This window comes from Lactuca sativa, chromosome 7 (assembly GCF_002870075.4).
Source record: "Lactuca sativa cultivar Salinas chromosome 7, Lsat_Salinas_v11, whole genome shotgun sequence".
Classification (NCBI taxonomy): Eukaryota; Viridiplantae; Streptophyta; class Magnoliopsida; order Asterales; family Asteraceae; genus Lactuca; species Lactuca sativa.
Window position 1 is genome coordinate 74326226 of NC_056629.2, and position 21042 is coordinate 74347267.

Here is a 21042-nt window from a genome sequence, read left to right on the forward strand (position 1 = left end):
CCGAAATCACCATGTGATCTCGGTTGGTACATGGACCAAAATCACTAGGTGATCTCGGTGGTACTAGATCGAAATCCCTAGGATCTCGGTGGCTCCTTGGACCAAAGTCCCCATACAATCTCGATGGCTTCTTGGACCAAAATCACATGTGATTTCAGTAAAAGTTTGAAGATTTCGGCTGGAAAGGATTTGACCTTGTGACTTGATAGATACATCATTTCCCCATAAGAATTATTAACCCGCATATAAGAATGCTATTATCCCCCAAATATCAAAGTAAACATCATTTCACCCTCCCTCCTTATCTTGGCCGAGAACACCCACAAACCATCCCACCATTTCCATATTTCTTTCTATTGCCTCCATATTCTCTCAAGAATCAAGTCCAGACTTCTAAGGGTTAATTCTCCAAGTTTATTCCTAAAATTTTGGTAAGTAATTCTTGCTAATCTAGTGTTTTTACACACTTTCATGTTAGTTCTATCTCATTTACACACAATATAATGTGTTAAAACGCTTAGGATAATATCATCTTCAAAGAGTTCATCAACCACTTTCAAGTGTTCTAGGCTTGGAGATCTTCACAATCATCTCTTTATCTAACCACAACCACACTCAAGGTGAGTTTATACCCCCACATTTTCGAGTTTTTCATGTTTTAGGGGGGGGGGGAATACAAGTAAAGTTTAGTTTATCACACAAATACTTGCATTTTTCATCTCTATGTTAATTATAAAACATTATTTGCATGAAATATGGTTATCACTAGTTTGTAGACAATTATTTGTGATATAATGCAAAACTAACAAAAACAAAACATAAACTATGTAAAATAATCATAAGAAAAGTTATGATTATAAAACTATAAGGATTTTGAGACTTTTACCAACATATAGTTTTCTAACAAAAAAGGGTTACATTCTAGTTATTTCACCATTTTGTGGGAAACAACCCAAAAATATGATATTTTAACCATACATTTTAAAACTAGACAAAAACATAGTTAAAAACGGGGCAAGATAATTACTATGTATTTATATAAATGATTATATAAATAGTCTTAACAAACAAACATAATAAACTATAATTGGTATAGTTTGGGAGTCACAAACACTACACTATCATTACGGAAGAAACATATAATTATTTAAAAGTATAATTATTTTACACTATGTAACCACTATGGAAGAGTAAAGCATTCATTTCCAAGAAAAGGGATTTTCAGTGCACGTAGACCGGTTGATACAATTTTGTGAGACATTTGGCTTCATCATACCTACCAGAGTACACACTAAGTCATGAATTATAACCAGAGTCTCTTGTAGGGAGAGCATGAAACTTGTGTATAGATCTATATGTTGGATTAGTGTCTAAGTCCATAACTATTTTGGTATGTACTTGACCCGATGGTGCATGGTCCTTTTGGGTTGCCTTCACCAAAGTAACTTGATAGGATGAATTATGGAGAGAAAGGATTAAATATGATTTATTAATATATTATGGGAATAATATATTAAAGGATAAATCATATTGTTTAATTAATATTAGTCAATAATTAATTGGTAATTAGTTTTGTGACTAAAAGAGATTAATTAAACTTAAGGGACTGGAATTGTAATTATAAGATAATTGCAATTAGGGTCATGGATTGCCTTTTATTATAAGGTGGACGAATTCTAATGGGGAAGCCCATATGAAGTCGTCCAAGGCTTTAAGAAAAGGGCTCCATGGGTTGCTTAGGGCTTAAGCAACCAAATTAGGGTTTCCTTGTTAGATAACCCTAATAGCCTTACTATATAAAGACCCCTTATGCCTCAAAAACGTGGACAAGCAACCTTCTAGGGTTTCACACGTTTTTGGGCAGCCTCTAACCTCTCTCCTCTTCATCCTCTTGCTTATGGTGTTTGTGAACCATTAGAGGAGTGACACTTGTGACTCTAAGCCTTCCAAAGTCAATTCAAGGAGGAATTGGGATTGTTATTGCTACATAACAATCAAGGTAACATTATAAACTTATTCTAATATCTAATATGATTACTTGTATGCTAGAATTAGGGTTTATAGTCTTGGATTCAAAGCATGTACAATAGAGAAACCTAGATCCAAGCATTAGGGTTTGTGAGCACATAGGATGTCTTATGACCAAAACCCATCACTATACAGGATTAACAACCCCGCATCTGAGTTGTTAGCTACAGTTAGACCAGCCAGTCTAGGGTGATAAATTTCTAACAGTTCTGACGCCTGAAGAATGTCGTAGCAGGCCAACTAGTAATTAACATGATTATGATAACTCACATGGGGTGTTAACAATTCATTTGGTTTATGGGGTTAACATACATTCAAGTAGTTTTATATAAAGATAAAACTTCATAACACTATTTTCCAGTACAACATTACTTACATCTTAGTCTTGGGTTTAAGACTTACAGTTCATTTCTAAAGAAAATATTGGATTTTCTGAAAGCACACTCTATCATTTTTTTTACAAGGAAAAGCTACCGGTTTCTCTCATACAAAATTCTTATGAACTCACACACTTAATTGTTGACACTTTTTAAAATCACTTGTATTCACAAGACATCAGTAGACAGTATTCTCAAGACATCAGTAGACAGGTAACCGATACGGTTTTGAGGACGGGACGTCACAGCGTTACGTCATTTATTTTTGGTCATATGTATATGGTATCAAGTAAACAATGTTTTGGATACAATGTAAACTTATTATTTATCAATGTGATAGTTGCAATGCTTTGATCACTACTATTCATTTGTTATGATACTGTACATGAAAGTCATCCACCCCCAGACGTTTTCGCCGTTTCTGATTTGGGGGTGTGACACACCTAATAATATTAACTTGATGATTTCTTTACTTCTATTTGTAAATATCATAAACGAAAATAACAATAAAATGAAGATGCATAGTGAGTTGGGGTAGTCTGTCGTCGACAGAAAGTGCACTTATCTGTTGATGTTCAAACCGTTTTAAATGCAATTGCGTCACAAACCCTTCTATGGAAACTTAACCTAAAAAAACAAAAAACAGGTTAAATATCCAAAAAAAAAAAGATATGTTCCTAGCATTTTCGATAGTAAAAGTTAGAATCCTAAATGAATATACAAAACCAAGCCTTTAGCTTGAATACGTAACAAAAAATAACTCATAAATATTTGTAAAAAGCAGATCTGAGAAAAAAAGCGCAACAAAACAACACGGAAAAGACAAATGGTGGCGTTGTATGTTTGTGCTGGTGTCGGCGGTGAATAGATGAAAGTAGAAAAGGATGGGCGTAACAGCGTTGATTGGCATTGTTGGTGATGGTGGCAGCTAGTTGTGGTAAGTGGTATCGTTTTTAGGGTTTTCAGAAAGGATGAGCGATAGAGAGGGCATCTCTGTATCCTGAGATGAGAGGGTGGGTTATATTTTAGTTAAATAGATAGGGTTTAAATGAAAATCCAAGTTTTATGGTGTGTGATGCATTTTTTGTTTCTTTAAGCATAATGGTTTGTAACTATTGCTTAAAACATTATACATGTTTTTGATTGGTTTAAATCAATTTATATGAATCACTAATTATTAATCTAAACCCTTCAAGCTTGATCTAAAGGTCAATAATCTCTATTTTTGTTTTTAAGATGTGATCTTAAATTTTTATGGGGCCCACAAACATGCATATGCATTATATATATATATATATATATATATATATATATATATATATATATATATATATATATATATATATGGGAAAAGTGAATATACCCTTAAGGGTATATAAACTTAGATACCAAACTCACCATACTACGTCGTTTTGTTTCATATAATACATTATAATTGTCTAATGTTTTTATAATTTAACTTCTAAATTGATTTATTTCCATGATTTTTATAAATTACACATTTATCTTCCTCTTACATAATTTTCATTTTCAACTACAATATATCTAGCGTAATAGGTGTTCGGCAAAAAGATGTGATATAAGAGAAAGATAATAGTGAAATTTCGAAAATCTTGAAATTGAATCAAGTTAGGGATTGAAGTTTAAGAACATTATAATGAATATATCAAACAAAACGACGTATTATGGTGTGTTTAGGTACCTAAGCTTATATACCCTTTAGATATATTCACTTTCCCATATATATATATATATATATATATATATATATATATATATATATATATATATATATATATGTATATATATATATATATATATATATATATATATATATATATATATATATATATATATATATATATATATATATATATATAATTGATAGTTATTTATAATTGAGAAAATGTCATTTTAACATAATCAATTACTCTCATTTATCTAATTTGATCACTAAACTATTTTTTTTTTCCGCAATAGGTCATTATAATTACAAGTTACCTGTCAATTAAATCACTTTCGTTAATTTTTAACGGATACCTGATTACCGAGCCAAAGTGAAAGTGTGACGTTTTGAAGAAGTTTAATGACCTATTAGGTAAAGTAAATAGTTTAATGACCAAATTAGGTAAATGAAAATATTTGATTATGCTATAGTGAAGTTTTTTTTTTGTTTTTTTTTAATGTTTTATCTTCTTAAACAACATGAATTAGAGCAGGTCACACATACATATTCCTAACATTCTTCTTTTTCTAATGAACATGACCTTCAACATGAGTTCGACCAACACCACTTTCTTATTTTCTTTCGTTCATTCTTCCCTTCTTACCGGTTGAACATAGACGGAGAACAAGCATATATGGCCAATACGAGGGAAGGCGAAGTAGAAATAAATCAATGTCAGGAAACCCTTTACAGAGTTGAAGATGGGTGGCGACGGTCTCTAACGACCGATACGGAGTAGAGAGAAGCGATGAAAAGAGAGAAATGAGAGCGGCAGATTAGACGGTGGTCGATAGGTTTTCAGTGGGTTCCAAGGATGATTTAGTGGTTCCGGAGGTGATGAGCTGTAATCTAAAGATTTAGGGTTCTATCTTCTTTAATTGACATGAGAGTGAAAGATAACGTGATAGATGAGAGGGTGAGATGGTCGGGGGTCAGGAATGGACTTATATATCTATTAATTATTTAATTTATTTTTTATAATTATTAAATAATAATAATAACTAAAAAAGAAAATGCATATTATAATATAGTGTTTTCGTCTTTAAAGGGGCAAAAACGCAATAAAATCATAACTAGGACAGTGCGAAAGGCCAAACATGCAATTTTCACCAAATAATAGAGATTATTTCGATAACTTATTTATTTTTAAATTAAAATTGTTAATTAAGATTGAAATTGTAGCCTAAGAATTCATTCCATTAGCTTGTATATATTCTATTCGGTGTATTGCATACCAAACAAATATATCCCTCTTACCGTAGTCCGATAAAACACCTATCAATAGAACCAAACGATGCTTCGATCCTGACGTGGCGAAATGGGTCTGCATCATGAATGTGTATTATTAAATTCGCCATTAACAGTACGGTGGAGGGTGGTTGTGGGGGGCCCTTGAGTCGCGATAAGTATATCCCTATCCTCTTTCGTCTTCCACCCCCACTCCACAACACCCTGGCCAGCAATTTCTTAGTGTAAATTCATCGATCAATCAACATTTGAGGTTTCCTAATGTTAATCCCATGATTGCGATCGTTGCTTTTGCTACCTAAATTCAAACATTTAAATAATTGAGAAAAGAAAATCACCCAAATTCCCATTATCCTTTCCCTCTATCTCATCCATCTTCAAGAAGCACCAACGCTTTAGGGTTTCTCACTTTTTGACCCATCACGCTAGTGAATTGATAAATCTTCCAAATTTCCAGCTTTCGCCTTTTGCAGAGTTGAATTGAATTCTGGGTTTTGGAGTTTTTTTTGAAATTTTTGTTGCTCAGGTTTGTTGATGAATTAATGTAGTTTTTGGTTTCTTCCATGCACAGTTTTGGTGATCAATTTTACTCGAATTTTGATTAAAGAATGTTGATCATCCGAAAATTAGTGTCACTGATTGTGGGTTTTGAAAATTTTACTTTGATCAATCAGCGATTCACCCTGTTCATTCCTGTTCTTGAATTTATCTAGCTTTCTGGTTTCTTGCATGCATCTTGATGTTCAAAAAGTATATTCAAACTTGACTTTTTGATTAAAAAAAAAAAACCTTGTTAATTAGTTTAATCAATCGCTCGTCTTTTTGATTTCGTGCATGCATTCCATATTTTATTTAAAAATTTTAAATCGGGGTTCGATGATTCTGGGTGATTTGGTGTTTGAATTTTAGTTTGTTTGGTCAATAACCTAATTCAGATTTGTACTTGAATTTGTAGATATTTTCCTTTCTTTCTTTCTTTTTTTTAAGATTAAGAACCTTTTCGTGATCATTCTTCATGAAAATTGGGTCAAAAAAATAAAATAAACTGTTTGATCATCCAAATTTTAGTATGGGGTTGAAGGCTTTAAAATTTTGGTTTTGATGAATCACCCAATTGAGGTTTGTTCTTGAATTTCTTTAAAATTATGAAGTTTGTGGTGATCAATTTTCTTGAAAATTAAGAGATTTAATTCTCCAAACATCAATTTTCACTTATTCTGGCTGCATGTATCCATATTTCGATTTTTGTCAAGATTATTGACTTTCTGCATGTAGAATTACTTGAAAATTAGGTGAAAGAAGTCAACTGTTTGATCTCTCATGATTCTGTATGTGGCTGTTTTTTAACATGTATTTAATTGATCAATCATCCATCGAACAAGCATTCTTGAATTTCCATGATTTTTTATTCCCTGTTTGCATATCCATATTTCAGTTTTTGTTGACTTTATGGTCAAACTTCTTGAAAATTAGGTAAAAGAAGTCGCTTTTTAATCTTTGATGATTCTGGGTGTTTAGTTTTTTAAAGTTTCAGTTAATTAAATCAATCCCCAAGTCCAGGATTCTTCTTGAATTTCCAAGTTTTGGTATAATAAAATTCTATTTTTTTCATTATGAACAATGTAGGATCAATTTCTTCAAAATTCGCATCGAAATCTCTTCACTCTACCAAAGCTTAATTTTTGTAATTTAGATCGATCTCACAAATCAAACGTGTTCTTGAATTTCTACAATAATTGGTTTCTTGATTGCGTCCATATTTCCTTTTTCTTAATTTTAAAAGGAATCACTAACTTTTTGGTGTTCCAATTTCTCTACAGTTTTCAAGAATAAAGTGAATGATTTAATCCTTTTAAAAATTAGAGTTCATGATTATGCTACTTTCTGTCAATTTTATGGGTCTAATTTTTCACGATTTTTTAAATTTCAGTGATTATACACTTAGGAATATAGGAAAAGGTCGAATTTTTTTAAGCTTCGCAAGGTACTTTTTTAAGATTAATCAATAAATACAATGAATACTACATAATAAAAGTTAAAACCAGATTCTCTGTCAACTACTGAAACTTATGTCCATTTTTTTTCCTAAAACCATGAGCCAAACATGTTATATTTACCATATTCTCCCTTCTCCCATAACCAAAGTCCACATATGACTTCATAAATTCGAAATTTACATCCATATTTTATACTTCATAGCTCATAATATTTTCTTACGTAATACCCTTTTTGTATTACAATGCAATTTCAAATCTATTTCTCTACAATGAAACATAATCTTTATCAATTTTGGAGTTACAATTCGATCAATTTGACTCTAAAAGTCAAAACCAACCTCTAGTTTTTAGAATCAATTACTTTGATATATTCCTAAATCCTAATTTATGTCTATATCTTAATCCCCAACTTGTTTGCAGAATTTTGGCGTTATTTAAAAAGGCTCTACATTAACATTAACATTTGTAACTCAACATTAAACCATCGATTGAAGATGATGAGAGCTTTGATCAAATCTTCAAGACTGATTTACTCACAATTTCGCTATCATGAAGTAAAAAGAGTGTTATCAAATGCAAATCCAAGATTATTTGATCTAAAATATGATACTCATACATATAATTGTGGACATTCATCGCACATTTTTTCAAGAGCGATGTCTGCTGATGCTGCTAAAGTAAATTATGAAGGTTAGGAAATATAAACTTACTTTGATTCTTTCTATAATATATTCAAATCAATAGAAGTACATTGCAATTTATTGCATTAATAATCACTTCATTATATGTGATGAAAATCGATTGTTAAATGTGTTGTATGAATAACAGAGGTGAAGAGAAGTGGACCTCTTGTGGAATATGAACGAAGAATCAATGCTGGAGAACTTGAAGATGGTGATAATTGTCAGGTGATTTTCTTTAAAAAATTTTGACATTTCCTTTTTGGGAAAGATTCCAAGTTGAAATGACCTATTTGCCCTTTATAACTATTGCAAATAGCTTTTATGGTGTTGATGTAGTGCAATTTGATAATCGTGAGATTTCTTTCTTTTTGTCTTTGTTGAAGCCTGAAGGGTATTTTAGGTATTTGACAATGGATTCTTTTTTAGATAGGAACCTTAAGAGAAATTCAAAGACTCTATGAGGAACTTGGTAACTCTGCTCATGTGTGTCATCTGGATCTTAATTCTGATTCTGGGAAAAAGGCGAGGTATTTTGATTTTTTTTTTCTTATTAAAGCATTGTACTTTGAAAAAATAACCAATTATAGCATTATAATTTGGGTTAATCTCAAAAAAGACCTTATACTTGGTGTTTTTTCCGGATTAAACCTCAAATTTATTTTTTGCCTGAAACAGACCTTATACTTTTTCATATTTTCTGATCCGGCCCTTTTAGTCATTTTTTGCCAAAACAAATTGTAAAATGTGAGGGTTTTTTGAGAAAAACTAAAAAAGTTGAGGGTTTATTTGGAAGCATTTAGAACATTGAGGATCTTTTTTGGAAAAAAAAAATACAAAGTTGAGGGCTTTTCCGGAAAAATGAAAAAATACAAGGTCTTTTTCAGGCAAAAAATAAATTTTAGATTTAATCCAAAAAAAACACTAAATATAATGTCTTTTTTGAGATTAACCCTTATAATTTCAATCGTTTTTCTTATCATTTTATTATACTTTAAAAATTCTAGCCAATTATAACAGGGAAAATTGCTTTGTATTTAGATAACATGGCCAAAATTGGGTAGATTTTTCAAGGGTTAATCTCAAAAAAGACCTTATATTTTGTGGTTTTTCCAGATTAAACCTCAAAGTTATTATTTTCCTGAAAAAGACCTTGTGTTTTTTCATTTTTTCCGAAAAATCCCTCAACTTTGTCTTTTTTCCAAAAAAAACCCTCAACCTTCTAACTGCCTCCAAATAAACCCTCAACTTTTTTACTTTCTCTCGAAAAAAAAACCCTCACATTTTACAATTTTATTGAAAAAAAATAACTAAAAGGGCCAAATCGGAACAAACAAAAAAATACAAGGTCTTTTTCAGACAAAAAAAAAATCTGAGGTTTAATCCAGAATATATATATATATATATATATATATATATATATATATATATATATATATATATATATATATATATATATATATATATATATATATATATATATATAAAGTCTTTTTTAAGATTAACCCAAATTTTTATAGTAGAAATGAAAGTAATTTGTTATAAATTATAATGAATGAATCAACGAAAGTACATTGCTATTTCAGGAGTAGGTGGTTATGGTCACGTTTTATGCCTCAATCTTCAGTGTCACCAGTGAAAGGACTTTATCTCTATGGAGGAGTTGGAACTGGAAAAACCATGTTGATGGATTTATTTTATGATCAATTGTAACAACAAAATCACAAATTCATAAATTTGTTATATTGATTTTGAAATTTGAATATTAATTTGTATTTGCATATCATTAGGCCTTGCAATTGGAGGAAAAAGAGGATTCATTTTCATGACTTTATGTTGAATGTTCACAGCCGTTTACAGGTCAAATAATATACTTTTTCACCCTTTTCTTTTTAGATTAAGTCAAAAAAAAATAGTTTGACTTTTGAAGTCAAACTAATCGATTTGGTGCCTCGAAATTGATGAAGACGCTTTACTTTTCAAGAAAAATACAACAAATAACAATCGCCTTGAACTTTGTAGACTAATATTACATATGAAAAAAAAAAAATTTAAGATTCATTTTGATGCAAAAACGATATTGATTTTGATTATTTGAAATAAATTATTCGACTTCAAAATTCAAATTCTTTTTGAATGCAGAGGCACAAAGGGGTGTCTGATCCGCTTGAAGTTGTTGCAGGCGAGATTTCTCATGAATCTGTTTTGTTATGTTTAGATGAATTCATGGTACGTTACAACTTTCTCCAAAATGTCTAAAATACCCTTGAAGTATTTTCATTTTTTTAAGTCGACTTATTCATTTCTGTATTATTATTATCAGGTTACTGATGTAGCCGATGCTATGATATTAAACCGATTATTTAAACATCTTTTCAGCAATGGTGCTGTAAGTGACTAATATTTTTACAAATTTACATTTTTCTTTTTTTATAACCATGTGCTTATATTTTTTTGTGTGAAAATAACTGAAGTTTAATTTATTGTGTGTTGATGATGCAAGTATAGATACTTGTTGCTACATCTAATCGAGCTCCTGATAACCTTTATGAACGTGGATTACAAAGAGATCTTTTTCTACCCTTCATTTCCACACTAAAGGTAAAATCAATAATTTACTTGTGTCCTATGAAGCTTACAAGGTTTGAATCGAGTAAAAGTGTTAATAAAATGTCGAAATTACCCTTCCATAATGATAAACAAGAGGTTCTCATGGAAACGAGTCGATATGATGGGTTTTTTAATTGAAATGTTTTGAAATTCTCAAGAGATGTAGAAGTTGTAATTTGTTTCGATTTTTTTGCTTTCTTTTGTGATAATTATTATGTGATGTCTTGTGGATGCAGGATAGATGCATAGTAAATGAAATCGGTTCATCTGTAGACTATAGGAGAAGAACCTCGGTAAAATGCCAAATTTTTTCACCTTAAAGACTAGTTTTGTTACACATGATTAGACATAACAAGCAGTTGACAGCCTAATAGTTGACAGTTGACAGTTGACAGTTTGACAGTTTGACAAGTTGACAGATGACAGTTTAACAAGTTGACAGTTTGATAGTTAATAGTGACAGTTTGACAAGTTGACAGTGACCAATGGAAAAAAAACTACAATTTTTGTTACACCTAAAAAGGTAGAACAACGTGGGAGAGAGACTTAATTCTTTATCTCTCGTATGTGAAAAAGACGTGAATGCCCTTCTTGTCGAGTCTCATCTGGTCATGTCATGTGTAACAAACGCAGACCAAATGCTTAGTACTTTCTATATCTATTTTTTTTTTTTTTTTTTTTTTTGAAATGAAGGCGGAAGAAGGTTTCTACTTCATACAAAATGGTACATCCGATTTCCTTATGCAAAGGTTTAAAGAGTTGATAGGGGAACATACGGCTCATCCTCAAGAGGCTGAAGTTGTTATGGGAAGGACACTTCAGGTTGCATTTGCTGAAAATAAATGACTTTTTTGCCCTTGCCCACTTTCACTTTCTCATCTTAGAAAATAAAATCACTCAACTAGTTTAGCATGTACTAGATGATGTTATTCACATTGCTCATCAAGGGAAAATAAATCAAGAAATGTCATTTTTTCCAAAATGTCGGATTCATGGGTAGAAAGTGAACATGAAAATAAATAAATTTAATGTTTTCACTATTTATGAAAATGTCTAAAATACCCTTTTATCATGTGTGGTGGATAGGTACCTTTGGGTGCCAATGGATGTGCATATTTTCCATTCGAGGAGCTTTGTGACAAACCTCTTGGTGCTGCTGACTATTTTGGATTGTGTAGTAAGAAAAATCTAAAGCCTCTTCATTTTTGCGTATCAAAAGAGTTATAGTTTGACTTTTGAGGTCAAACTAACTATTTTCGACATTGAAATCGACAAGGATTCTTAAAATTTGAAGATTAAAATAGGAAGCCACATCAAACTTTGTAACAAATACCACATAATGGAGAAACTTGGATTCTAAAATTGATAGAAAATCTCTATGATTTTTGAAATTGAATGTCGAAACGGTTGACCTCAAAAGTCAAATGTTACTTATAATTTGAACTAATGAGATTTCAATTGTAGAGAATTTTCACACCTTGGCTTTGGATGGTGTCCCAATATTCGGTCTCCACAATAGGACCGCAGCATATCGATTTGTCACATTAGTTGATGTTAGTCTCTCTTTTCTTGTCTTTGGTATTAACTCATGCATTCCAAATTGTAAAATGACTAAAATACCCTCCAATTGTTTTATAGGTAATGTACGAGAATAAAGCCCGGTTGATGTGTACGGCTGAGGGGACTCCGTTTGAAGTTTTTGAAAGAATCGTGACGGTTGCAGATGCTCATAACATAGCACCAAGAACCTCATCAAGATCAAGGAAAAATGACGATTTTGACCTTTGTGTTGACAACGAATTGGGCTTTGCAAAAGATCGCACCATTAGTAGGTATGCCTTGTTATGTCATTTAACGTATAATTTTCATGTCTCACATTGACATCTGTCTTAGTCTCAGTTAAATTTATCAAATTTTCTTATAGGTTGACAGAAATGAATAGCAAAGAGTATCTTGAGCAACATAGTGAAATGATTACACACAACAATGAGAATGTGGTGCATGCGTAACACAAATGATAGTGAACATTATACAAAAATCATAATTGCAATTCAAGATGTTAATTTAGGAATAAAGGTAGCCATGTTTGATGATTGTGTATGATTAGTAGGTGGGCCTTTAGTTTCATTTGTAACATTTTACTTGTCATGTTTATATGACCTAATTATGGGCCCCATTTATTTGATATGCATAAATGAGAGTGGAATCTTATGTAGAATACATCATTTGTAATTGAAAGTGTTTTATGGGTGAATGTTGTATATTAATCCTTAAGATTGTGTTGTGTGGAAACATGATAATAAATCAACAAGAAAAAAATCAAGTGATTGAAATCTTAAGAACCCTAACCCCAAATGTTGCTCTATTTAAAGCAAAAAACAAATGATTGATCATCAAAAGTGCAAGATAAAAAGTAACAAGAAAACATGATGATTTGAATTTTCAAAACCACAAAACATGTAGAAATATCATATCATCTGGTATAACTGTATAAGTCCTCTTATAAACATGTGGAAAACATGCATATATCTTCTTCTTATTATTTTTCTATCTCTGAAAAGAGATAGAATATGATCCAGTATTTGGATCTTTCACAGCTTTAAAATTGTCCACACTCATCCCAAATTTTCCCAATATCGAGTCACCCATATCTTTCAACTTCCCTGAAAATTTAATCAAAGCGGATAATTCATATTTATATAATTTGTTTTTGTTAAAATAAGAAAATATATTTAGGGAAAGTTTATAATAAATACCCAACATCTCTTCCTTCATCTTTTCACGTTTTTGAATAGCTAGTGGCTCTAAACGGATAATGGTTCTCTTACATTGGTAGTTCGAAGGATCCAACTCCAAGATTTTCTTCATATCTAACACAAAAAAACAAGGGTAAAATCGTCATTTACTCTCATTGGCTAGTACAAGGGCTTTTTTGTAATTTGAACTTACCAGCAATAGCCTCCTCATAATTTTCAAGCTTTTCATGAGCCTCTCCTCTTCTAAGCAAAGATTTCATGTAAGTAGGATTAATTTCCAATGCTTTGCTGCATTCTTTAATTGTATCCTCATACTTTCCCTAACATATAATGAAATATAGAATTTAATTTAACAGTGTATATGAAAATTAATGGAGGATGAAAAAAGTAAAGAATTTACCAGTTTAAAGAAACATGTAGCACGATTATTATGGCATATTGACCTAATTTCTGAAGAAGAAGACATCTCAGGTGCAAGTTGGATTGCATAATCATACTTTAATAATGCCTCTTCATATAGTTCTTCTCCAAATAACTTGTTTCCTTCAACTTTTGCTTCATTCATTTGTGCCAAAAGTTTCTGCATCTCGATGGTGATAAGAAGTAAGATGAAGTTATTCAATTTTTAAGGTGATCCAAATGACTGATATAGTAATATCATTGCTGAAATAATAATAAGCTAAAGATCCAAAGCACTGATAACATAGAGCTACAAATCATAATCAGTCAAGTAAATTTAACTGAGGCCAAATACGAATTCGCACATGTAATAGGGGAATGCTTCAAAGCATTGCATAATCATGACATTCTATGCTATAAAATTGAAACGATAAGCAGGTATATAAGAAATTTCTCTACGATAACCTAGTAATTACAGATTTAACTCAAACGAAAGCATAAACCCCAAAATGAACACAAAACGAGACTTGAAAAGCAAGAAACAACTAACCTGCTTGAATTCATCATCATTGAGTGCATCTTCATAGGTCGGATCCTTCGACACCGTAGACATTTCTTCCGATTTCTGTTGTTGATGTTCATGTTCAACGGCGTACGATTTATCAGAATTGTCGGAAACCGTATCATCATCGCCAACTTCAGTCTCGCTTGCCGTTTCGTACCCGTCGGATGCGTATCCGGCGGCTGTTGCTTTATCTCCACTGCTCGAAACTACTCCTCCATCAGCATTTAATCTGTTGCTACTGTTCGAATCTACTCCGGTGGTGGTTGAATTTGAGGGTTTTGATTCGATATCGGTGGAAGGCAAAGGCTCAATCGCCACCATTTCCGATCGTCTTCCGCAAACACACGCACAACAAAAACCTCAAAAGCGAAATCCGTTGGCGTCTGATCACAGTCACCGGCGCAAAGTAGTAAAAAGATCGAAAATTGCAATAAGATATTTTTCACGATTTTATCAATTTATATAAGAAAATATTCTTGTAAAATACTACACTTTAGATTTTTTATTTTTTTTTTTATTATTATTATTATTATTATTTTGAACAACTACAATTTAGATTTGTATCATTTTATATACATGATGTGACTTAAGATATGAAAATAGGTAAAAAGTTTTGTATATAAAATAGTAAAAAATGGAGTAAATTTGATTAAACAATTAGAAAAAATATATTATTTATATCAATAAAATAATAAAAATGTTTTGTAAATATTTTTGCAATTAACTTGAGAAACATATTGTAATTAATGGGAACCAAAAGCTATTAATAACAAATTATTTACCATATTTCCCAATGAAGTGTAAAAAATATTTAGTGGGTGTCCGATTCTTTAGCTTATTGCAATTTTATATCTTTAATAAGTTTATGTTTATATTAAATTAATTTTATATTTATTATGTTATTAGGTATAAGACACGTGTATTACATGAGTTTATAAAAAAAAAATTCATATCAACTTATGAAATTAAACAATTATTAAAGTAATACTTTTACATAAATAAATATGTAATTAACCTCAAAGTAATCAAAATTAGTAATAGCATATTCTAAATAATTGTTATAAATCACAAATTTCCAAATACTTCTTTAAATACAACATTAGATGTGTTATTGGTAATGTTACCGTCATTATCTAAAATTAATATTTTAGATAATTTTATTTAAAAAAAAAAAAGGTGACATAATTTAAAATTTTAAAAGACAAAACACAAAAATATAAGTACAATATTGAAATTCATATGCCACATGGTTTATAAATTAAAATAACATTGATAACAACATATTCAAACACAAACACACACATAAACACATTGAAAGCACCAATAGTTAACATTCTAATTATCATATCGTCTTCTTTTCAAATATATATTTAATTTTGAAAGACAAAACACAAAAATATAAGTACAATACTGAAAATAATACTTTTAAAATATGAAAGAGAAATTATAGTAACTAAACTCTCCTATTGTGATGATGCAAAAAGTCAAGTTAGTGGGCAGCCATGTGCCAATACATTTGAAGAAATGGAGGCATATTTATTTAGGAACATGACCTCTAACATAAGCCTCCTTGTTTTGTGCATACAATAATCAGAAAAATTAAACATAATATACGAATTTCATATTTGATTATAAGACTCCATTACAACAAAATATACGAAGTTTATATGCCCTGCTCTTTTCAAGGGCATAAAGGATTTCAAAGCCACTACTACATCTTTTTTGAAAGGAAATATATTAAAAATAAAATTAATTGACCAGCTGGTGGATGGAACAATACATAGAATTGGTACAGATAATCATAAAAGGGAAAAAAGTAACAACTAATATCAACAAACCAAAGCACAAAGTACAAAAAAAAAAAAAAAAAAAAAAAAAAAAAACAGTGTTTGCTCACTGATCAACAAACATGAGATAAGAACTAAAGTGTTGAATCCAAGCATCACCAGGAAAATCAATAAACCTTGATATCTTTGCACAGCAAGTATGTAAGGTTCTTGTGAAGTCTTGCTTTGTAAACATGGGAAGCACCTGATTAATTTCACCAAAGCTACAAAGCAACACCAGGGGCAATATGGTCAAGTATTGGATCAAACGGTCTTCTCTCGCAAAGGGAGGAACTTTTCTCTTAACAAATATGTAGAGTAACTCTGAGTCTTTAGTTAAAACCATATCAATACCAAAATTGGAGAAAAACACCAAAACCACACCAAGGGCAAAATGGTCCATAATATATTTAAAAGGGAGGAGATGTTTTCAAGTTCTCTACTAAATAGAAGAAACAAAAAAAAAACATTATTAATTTTATAATTTTAAAATGTAAAGCATTTAAAACAGCATAAAAGGTACTGACAACTACGAAATATTGAGCTATAAAAATTGGTATTGGTATACCCAAAACAATGATATGGTGTGTGATAACCATTTTCTTGCAGAACCCATTCAAATATCAAATTATGTTATAACTTGAACCTGGAGATTAGACTTCCATGACCAGAGCATCATTTAAAAAAATCATTATGTTCATTTCATTTTCCCATATATTTAAACTACTTATATTCTCTGGATGCAATTTGTCAAAATAAAGATTTTAGCAGGGATTAGACTTCCATGACCCGATTGAAGTTTATAAGAAAATCATTTTTCCCCTTAAAAGCTTAGATCGAACCTATCTGAGGACTAATCAAAGATTCAAAAGTGATTCATAACCACAAACAATATACTAACCTTGACCTAATTGGGTTCGAGGACTACATTGGCTTTGTGAGGAAGATGAAGAATCTTGATTGGAGAGAAATTGAAGTGTTGAGTGTTTGTAGATGGTGGTGGCAGAGGTGTATTAGTAATCTATTAAAAGCAGGAATTGAGCCCTACATGTAGATTTAATTTTGGATACGATTTGGTCGTTGATTTCTAGAGATGTAGAGAGAAATTGACCCAAAATGTGAGAGAATATGCATGATTGATACGATCCTATATATATATATATATATATATATAAAAGAAATCCTACGATTTCTATAAATAGATTTAATAAAATAGTAATATTTTTTTAAGACGTTCAAGTCTCTAAACGTAAAGTACAACTAATCATGAATAAAATAATATTATAATTTGAATGAGATTTTTACTCGGTGTCACATTGTTAATCAACGCCTCATATCTCGGTTCTCTCCATCTCCAGATTTTGAGTTGTACCTTTCAACGCCTTTCTCCGGTATATCCAACTTCCTCCCAACCTGATTTTCACTCTCCTTTTCTTCTCTCTACAAACCCTAAGCTGCCTCCACCACTACTAATATCGATCGTCTCATCCGCCACCACCATCACGTCTTACCGCAGTTACCGACCTCACGACCACCTACTCCACGATTTCCGTAGTCATACTACCGTAGAAATCTTCTTTCCCTGCTAAGTGGTCGTCTTCTCCTTCTCACAAACCACCGACCTCCAGATGCGTCGTACCATCTCTAGCCACCTGAATCAGCATGCTCCCGACGATTCCCTTTCTCTTCCTTAATAGAAACCCTAATCGTTCGAAACCTACGTCTAGAGGTTAATGGCCGATGAGTTTCTGTATCAGAGCCACCTCAATCTGGAGGTTGAAGACCCAAAACCAAATCAATCTATTAACACCACTATCCGCCACATCTATTGTTATCATTAGACAGCACCATCGGCAACGCCAACCATCATAATTGTGACCATCATTAAAGATCGTTGCACCAACAACATTATACCACCTATAGTCTCCTTGTCGAAACCATCACCACCAACACAACTCTTCCCATCTCTATATCGCTAAAAAATCAGGATGAGAACCACCATTACTCACAGCAACCTTCAACTATCACCACAATCCACTGGTGTCGCCTTTTCTGATTCCACCACGCCTCCCTCTGTCTTCTTCTGTATATAAACGTAAGTAACTTATCCACTGCACACCATTTATTTGATGCTCTCTTTCTATACTCTAGAAATTAGAAAGATACATGTGAAAGACACAAACAGCCATCGCCACCGCTGCAGAATACATCATCTCACGATTATATATCTTCCCAGTCGATCTACACAAGTAAGTTATACATCTATTTTTTTTCCTTCCTTAATGAAGACAGAGCCAGTTTAGGATTTTTATGTTTTTCTTATTTGGTTCATGTTTATTGAATGTATTTCGTGTTTCTCTAGGGGATTTTGAAGTTTTTAGATTCAAATCGAACAGGGAATTGTCGTTTTTAGCATTCAAATCGAACAAGTTCATATTTCAAGTTTCCCTAATCCACAGACTCTGAATGTGAAAAAAGATAACAAAAGGCTTCCTTTTGTTTCATGTAGAATCGCAGACGGAGGAAAGAAAAGAAACTAGGTGACCAAACAAAAATCCTAACCGTTAGGTTTTGCTTTTGATTTCTCTATTTCTTTTTGCTTTTTTTGTGACAAAGTTGGGTGAAGACATATTAGGAGGAGGTGGATCTGTGAGATGAATTGAAGGGTTGTTTTATTCTTAATCTTTTCATCTGTATGAATTTTCAAATCAGAACCCATGGAATTTTTGTTGTTCGTTTTGTGATTAGGTAGTGACAAAACTGTATAAGGAACTGGTGTTCTCTTTGGGGAAAATGCACAACCATGGTATATATTGAACTACACATAATGAGTTACAATATATGAATTTCAACCCTTTTTTCAGTTTGATTGTTTGTGTATGTGTACAAGATCTGTTGAGTAGGTCTCTGGCAAATTATAGGGTCACAGTTCAGAGGCTACTAAGAAACACAATGCTGCTAAATAATCTTGGCAACCAATGCCAACTATTTTGAATTACAATATGTTTTTAGGAATGGTAGCCAGTTCATGATTTTATCTAAATTATAGACTACTATCTATTTTATTTTATAATTGGTCTTCAGTTCTCAATAGGTGTTTGTGTTGAAGGAATTGGAGATTTTGAAACAAAAGAAGCATAAGGATTTTAAAAACCATTTTCTTTATCTAATTTGAAGGCAGTTATTATGAGTAAAATGTATATTGTTATTAACCATTAACTTATTATTACTAACAAATTGGCTCCTGTTTCTTTTGCAGTTATTAGTAAATGTATATTGGTATGGTTTCTCCATTCCTTTATTTCTATTGATAAACATCGTTCTTTTGTGATTGATTTTTTTTTTCTCATTAATTTTTTAAAATTGTAGATGTCTCAAATATGTCTTGATTTCCTCTTGTGAGTTAAAAACAGAGTACGTTGCTATGAAATTGTTATGATAGTTTTATCTTTTGAAGCATTTATTTAATTATTGTGAGTTCGATACGAAGTATGTTGCTAAGAAATTGTAATGATAATTTTATCTTTTGAAGCATTTGCTTACAACGACTGCCATTCCATTGGTGAGATTTTTAAATTTTAAAAGTCATATAAATATCAAAGCAACTAAATGACTTATTGATCCTTATTATTTTATTATAAACTATTCTTATAATATTAAAAAAATCATATTATCGTATATAGTATAAAGTGGAAAATAAAAACAATACATTGATTTTTATAAATAATTAACGATATAACAATCCCAGTTGTGCTTAATTATTATAGATCTACAAGTGAATATTTAAAATTAAAACTAAAATATAAATTATTGTTTTCTTGTAATAAAATTTGATTAAAATTTATTGGATAAGTTATTATTTTATAATATGAACTTAAAACTAATGAAAAATATAAATAATTACATTTCAAAATATACAAAATAATAATATTTTATTATAGTTATTAATACAAAGATAATGTCATCAGTTAATATTTCATCAAGTTACACTTTTTACAAACCCATAAAATAAACATATTTTTAAGTTTTTCGTGGATTTCAAACAAAATTGTGAATTCACGTAGTGAATAATAGTGAATTATTATGAGTTACGTAAACAAATCCATTAATTTTAATAGTTTCAAAATTATAAGTAAAATAGTACATATTATTGATGTTTTCGAACGAGCTAAAATTACTATAAAAAAGATTTTGAAATTTTTTATAATCTCTAAAGTATGAGACTTAAAATAAACCAAAACAACAGTTTTAAGGTGTAAAAGATAATTATTCTCCAAAATAAAACTGACGGCATTGCATATTATTTAAAATAGAGTAAATTATTGAAATCGTCCCTATGGTTTGTTCAAAATTGCACGTTTGGTCCCTAACTTTTTCTTTTGCACTCGGATCGTCCCTGTGGTTTGATTTTGTTGTGTTTTTCGTCCCTTACATACATAAAGTTAGGTACCAAACGTGCAATTTTGACCAAACCATAGGGACGAAAAATGCAATAAAATCAAATCATAGGGACGATCCGAGTGCAAAAAAAAAATTAGGGACCAAACGTGCAATTTTGACCAAACCATAGGGACGATTTCGGTAATTTACTCTTTAAAATATAACAAGTTTTCCTATAGAACTAATCTACGGAAAAAAACATTCCTCGAAAAAAAAACTATTCATCGAAAAAAACTAATGGAGGATTTAACTACAAAGTTATCCAAGGAGATGAAACCTTCATTGCATATTGCATGTTCTTTGGTGCATTACATGTTTTCAAAATGAATTTAATCACGGCAAATGAATTTTCGCCAAAAAAAAACTAAGATGTTATAGTTATTTGGAGTT

At 31.0% G+C, this 21042-nt stretch overlaps 2 protein-coding genes and 2 long non-coding RNA genes across 6 annotated transcripts; 2 read left to right on the forward strand and 2 right to left on the reverse strand.

Moving 5' to 3' along the window:
• Positions 1-5521: 5521 nt before the first annotated feature.
• On the forward strand, positions 5522-12920 carry LOC111889298 (uncharacterized). 2 transcript variants are annotated; one of them, XM_023885437.3, is made up of 16 exons: positions 5522-5905; positions 7310-7363; positions 7797-8066; positions 8205-8284; positions 8486-8586; positions 9643-9765; positions 9847-9916; positions 10199-10285; positions 10380-10445; positions 10565-10657; positions 10903-10959; positions 11360-11488; positions 11753-11843; positions 12131-12219; positions 12305-12498; positions 12591-12920. In XM_023885437.3, exons 3-16 carry the CDS (start codon positions 7871-7873, stop codon positions 12673-12675), a joined length of 1461 nt encoding a protein of 486 aa, XP_023741205.1. In that variant the 5' UTR covers positions 5522-5905; positions 7310-7363; positions 7797-7870; the 3' UTR covers positions 12676-12920. The 2 variants fall into 2 exon arrangements, with proteins under 2 accessions (XP_023741205.1, XP_023741204.1); XM_023885436.3 differs by lacking the exon at positions 7310-7363 and having other exon boundaries at positions 5523-5905.
• A 46-nt stretch (positions 12921-12966) lies between these two features.
• On the reverse strand, positions 12967-14822 carry LOC111889299 (uncharacterized). The gene is made up of 5 exons (XM_023885438.3): positions 14372-14822; positions 13823-14002; positions 13616-13742; positions 13423-13536; positions 12967-13329 (listed from the first exon to the last, which is right to left on the reverse strand). The coding sequence occupies exons 1-5, from the start codon at positions 14705-14707 to the stop codon at positions 13214-13216; spliced, it is 873 nt and encodes a 290-aa protein (XP_023741206.1). The 5' UTR covers positions 14708-14822; the 3' UTR covers positions 12967-13213.
• A 1219-nt stretch (positions 14823-16041) lies between these two features.
• On the reverse strand, positions 16042-17335 carry LOC122194967 (uncharacterized). Of its 2 annotated transcripts, none has more exons than XR_006184846.2 (2): positions 17114-17335; positions 16042-16651 (listed from the first exon to the last, which is right to left on the reverse strand). It is a non-coding gene; the product is annotated as an uncharacterized LOC122194967 (long non-coding RNA). The 2 variants fall into 2 exon arrangements; XR_006184845.2 differs by having other exon boundaries at positions 16042-16654.
• A 187-nt stretch (positions 17336-17522) lies between these two features.
• Positions 17523-19081, forward strand: LOC111889289 (uncharacterized). The gene is made up of 2 exons (XR_002849467.3): positions 17523-18461; positions 18575-19081. It is a non-coding gene; the product is annotated as an uncharacterized LOC111889289 (long non-coding RNA).
• The last annotated feature ends 1961 nt before the right edge of the window (positions 19082-21042 follow it).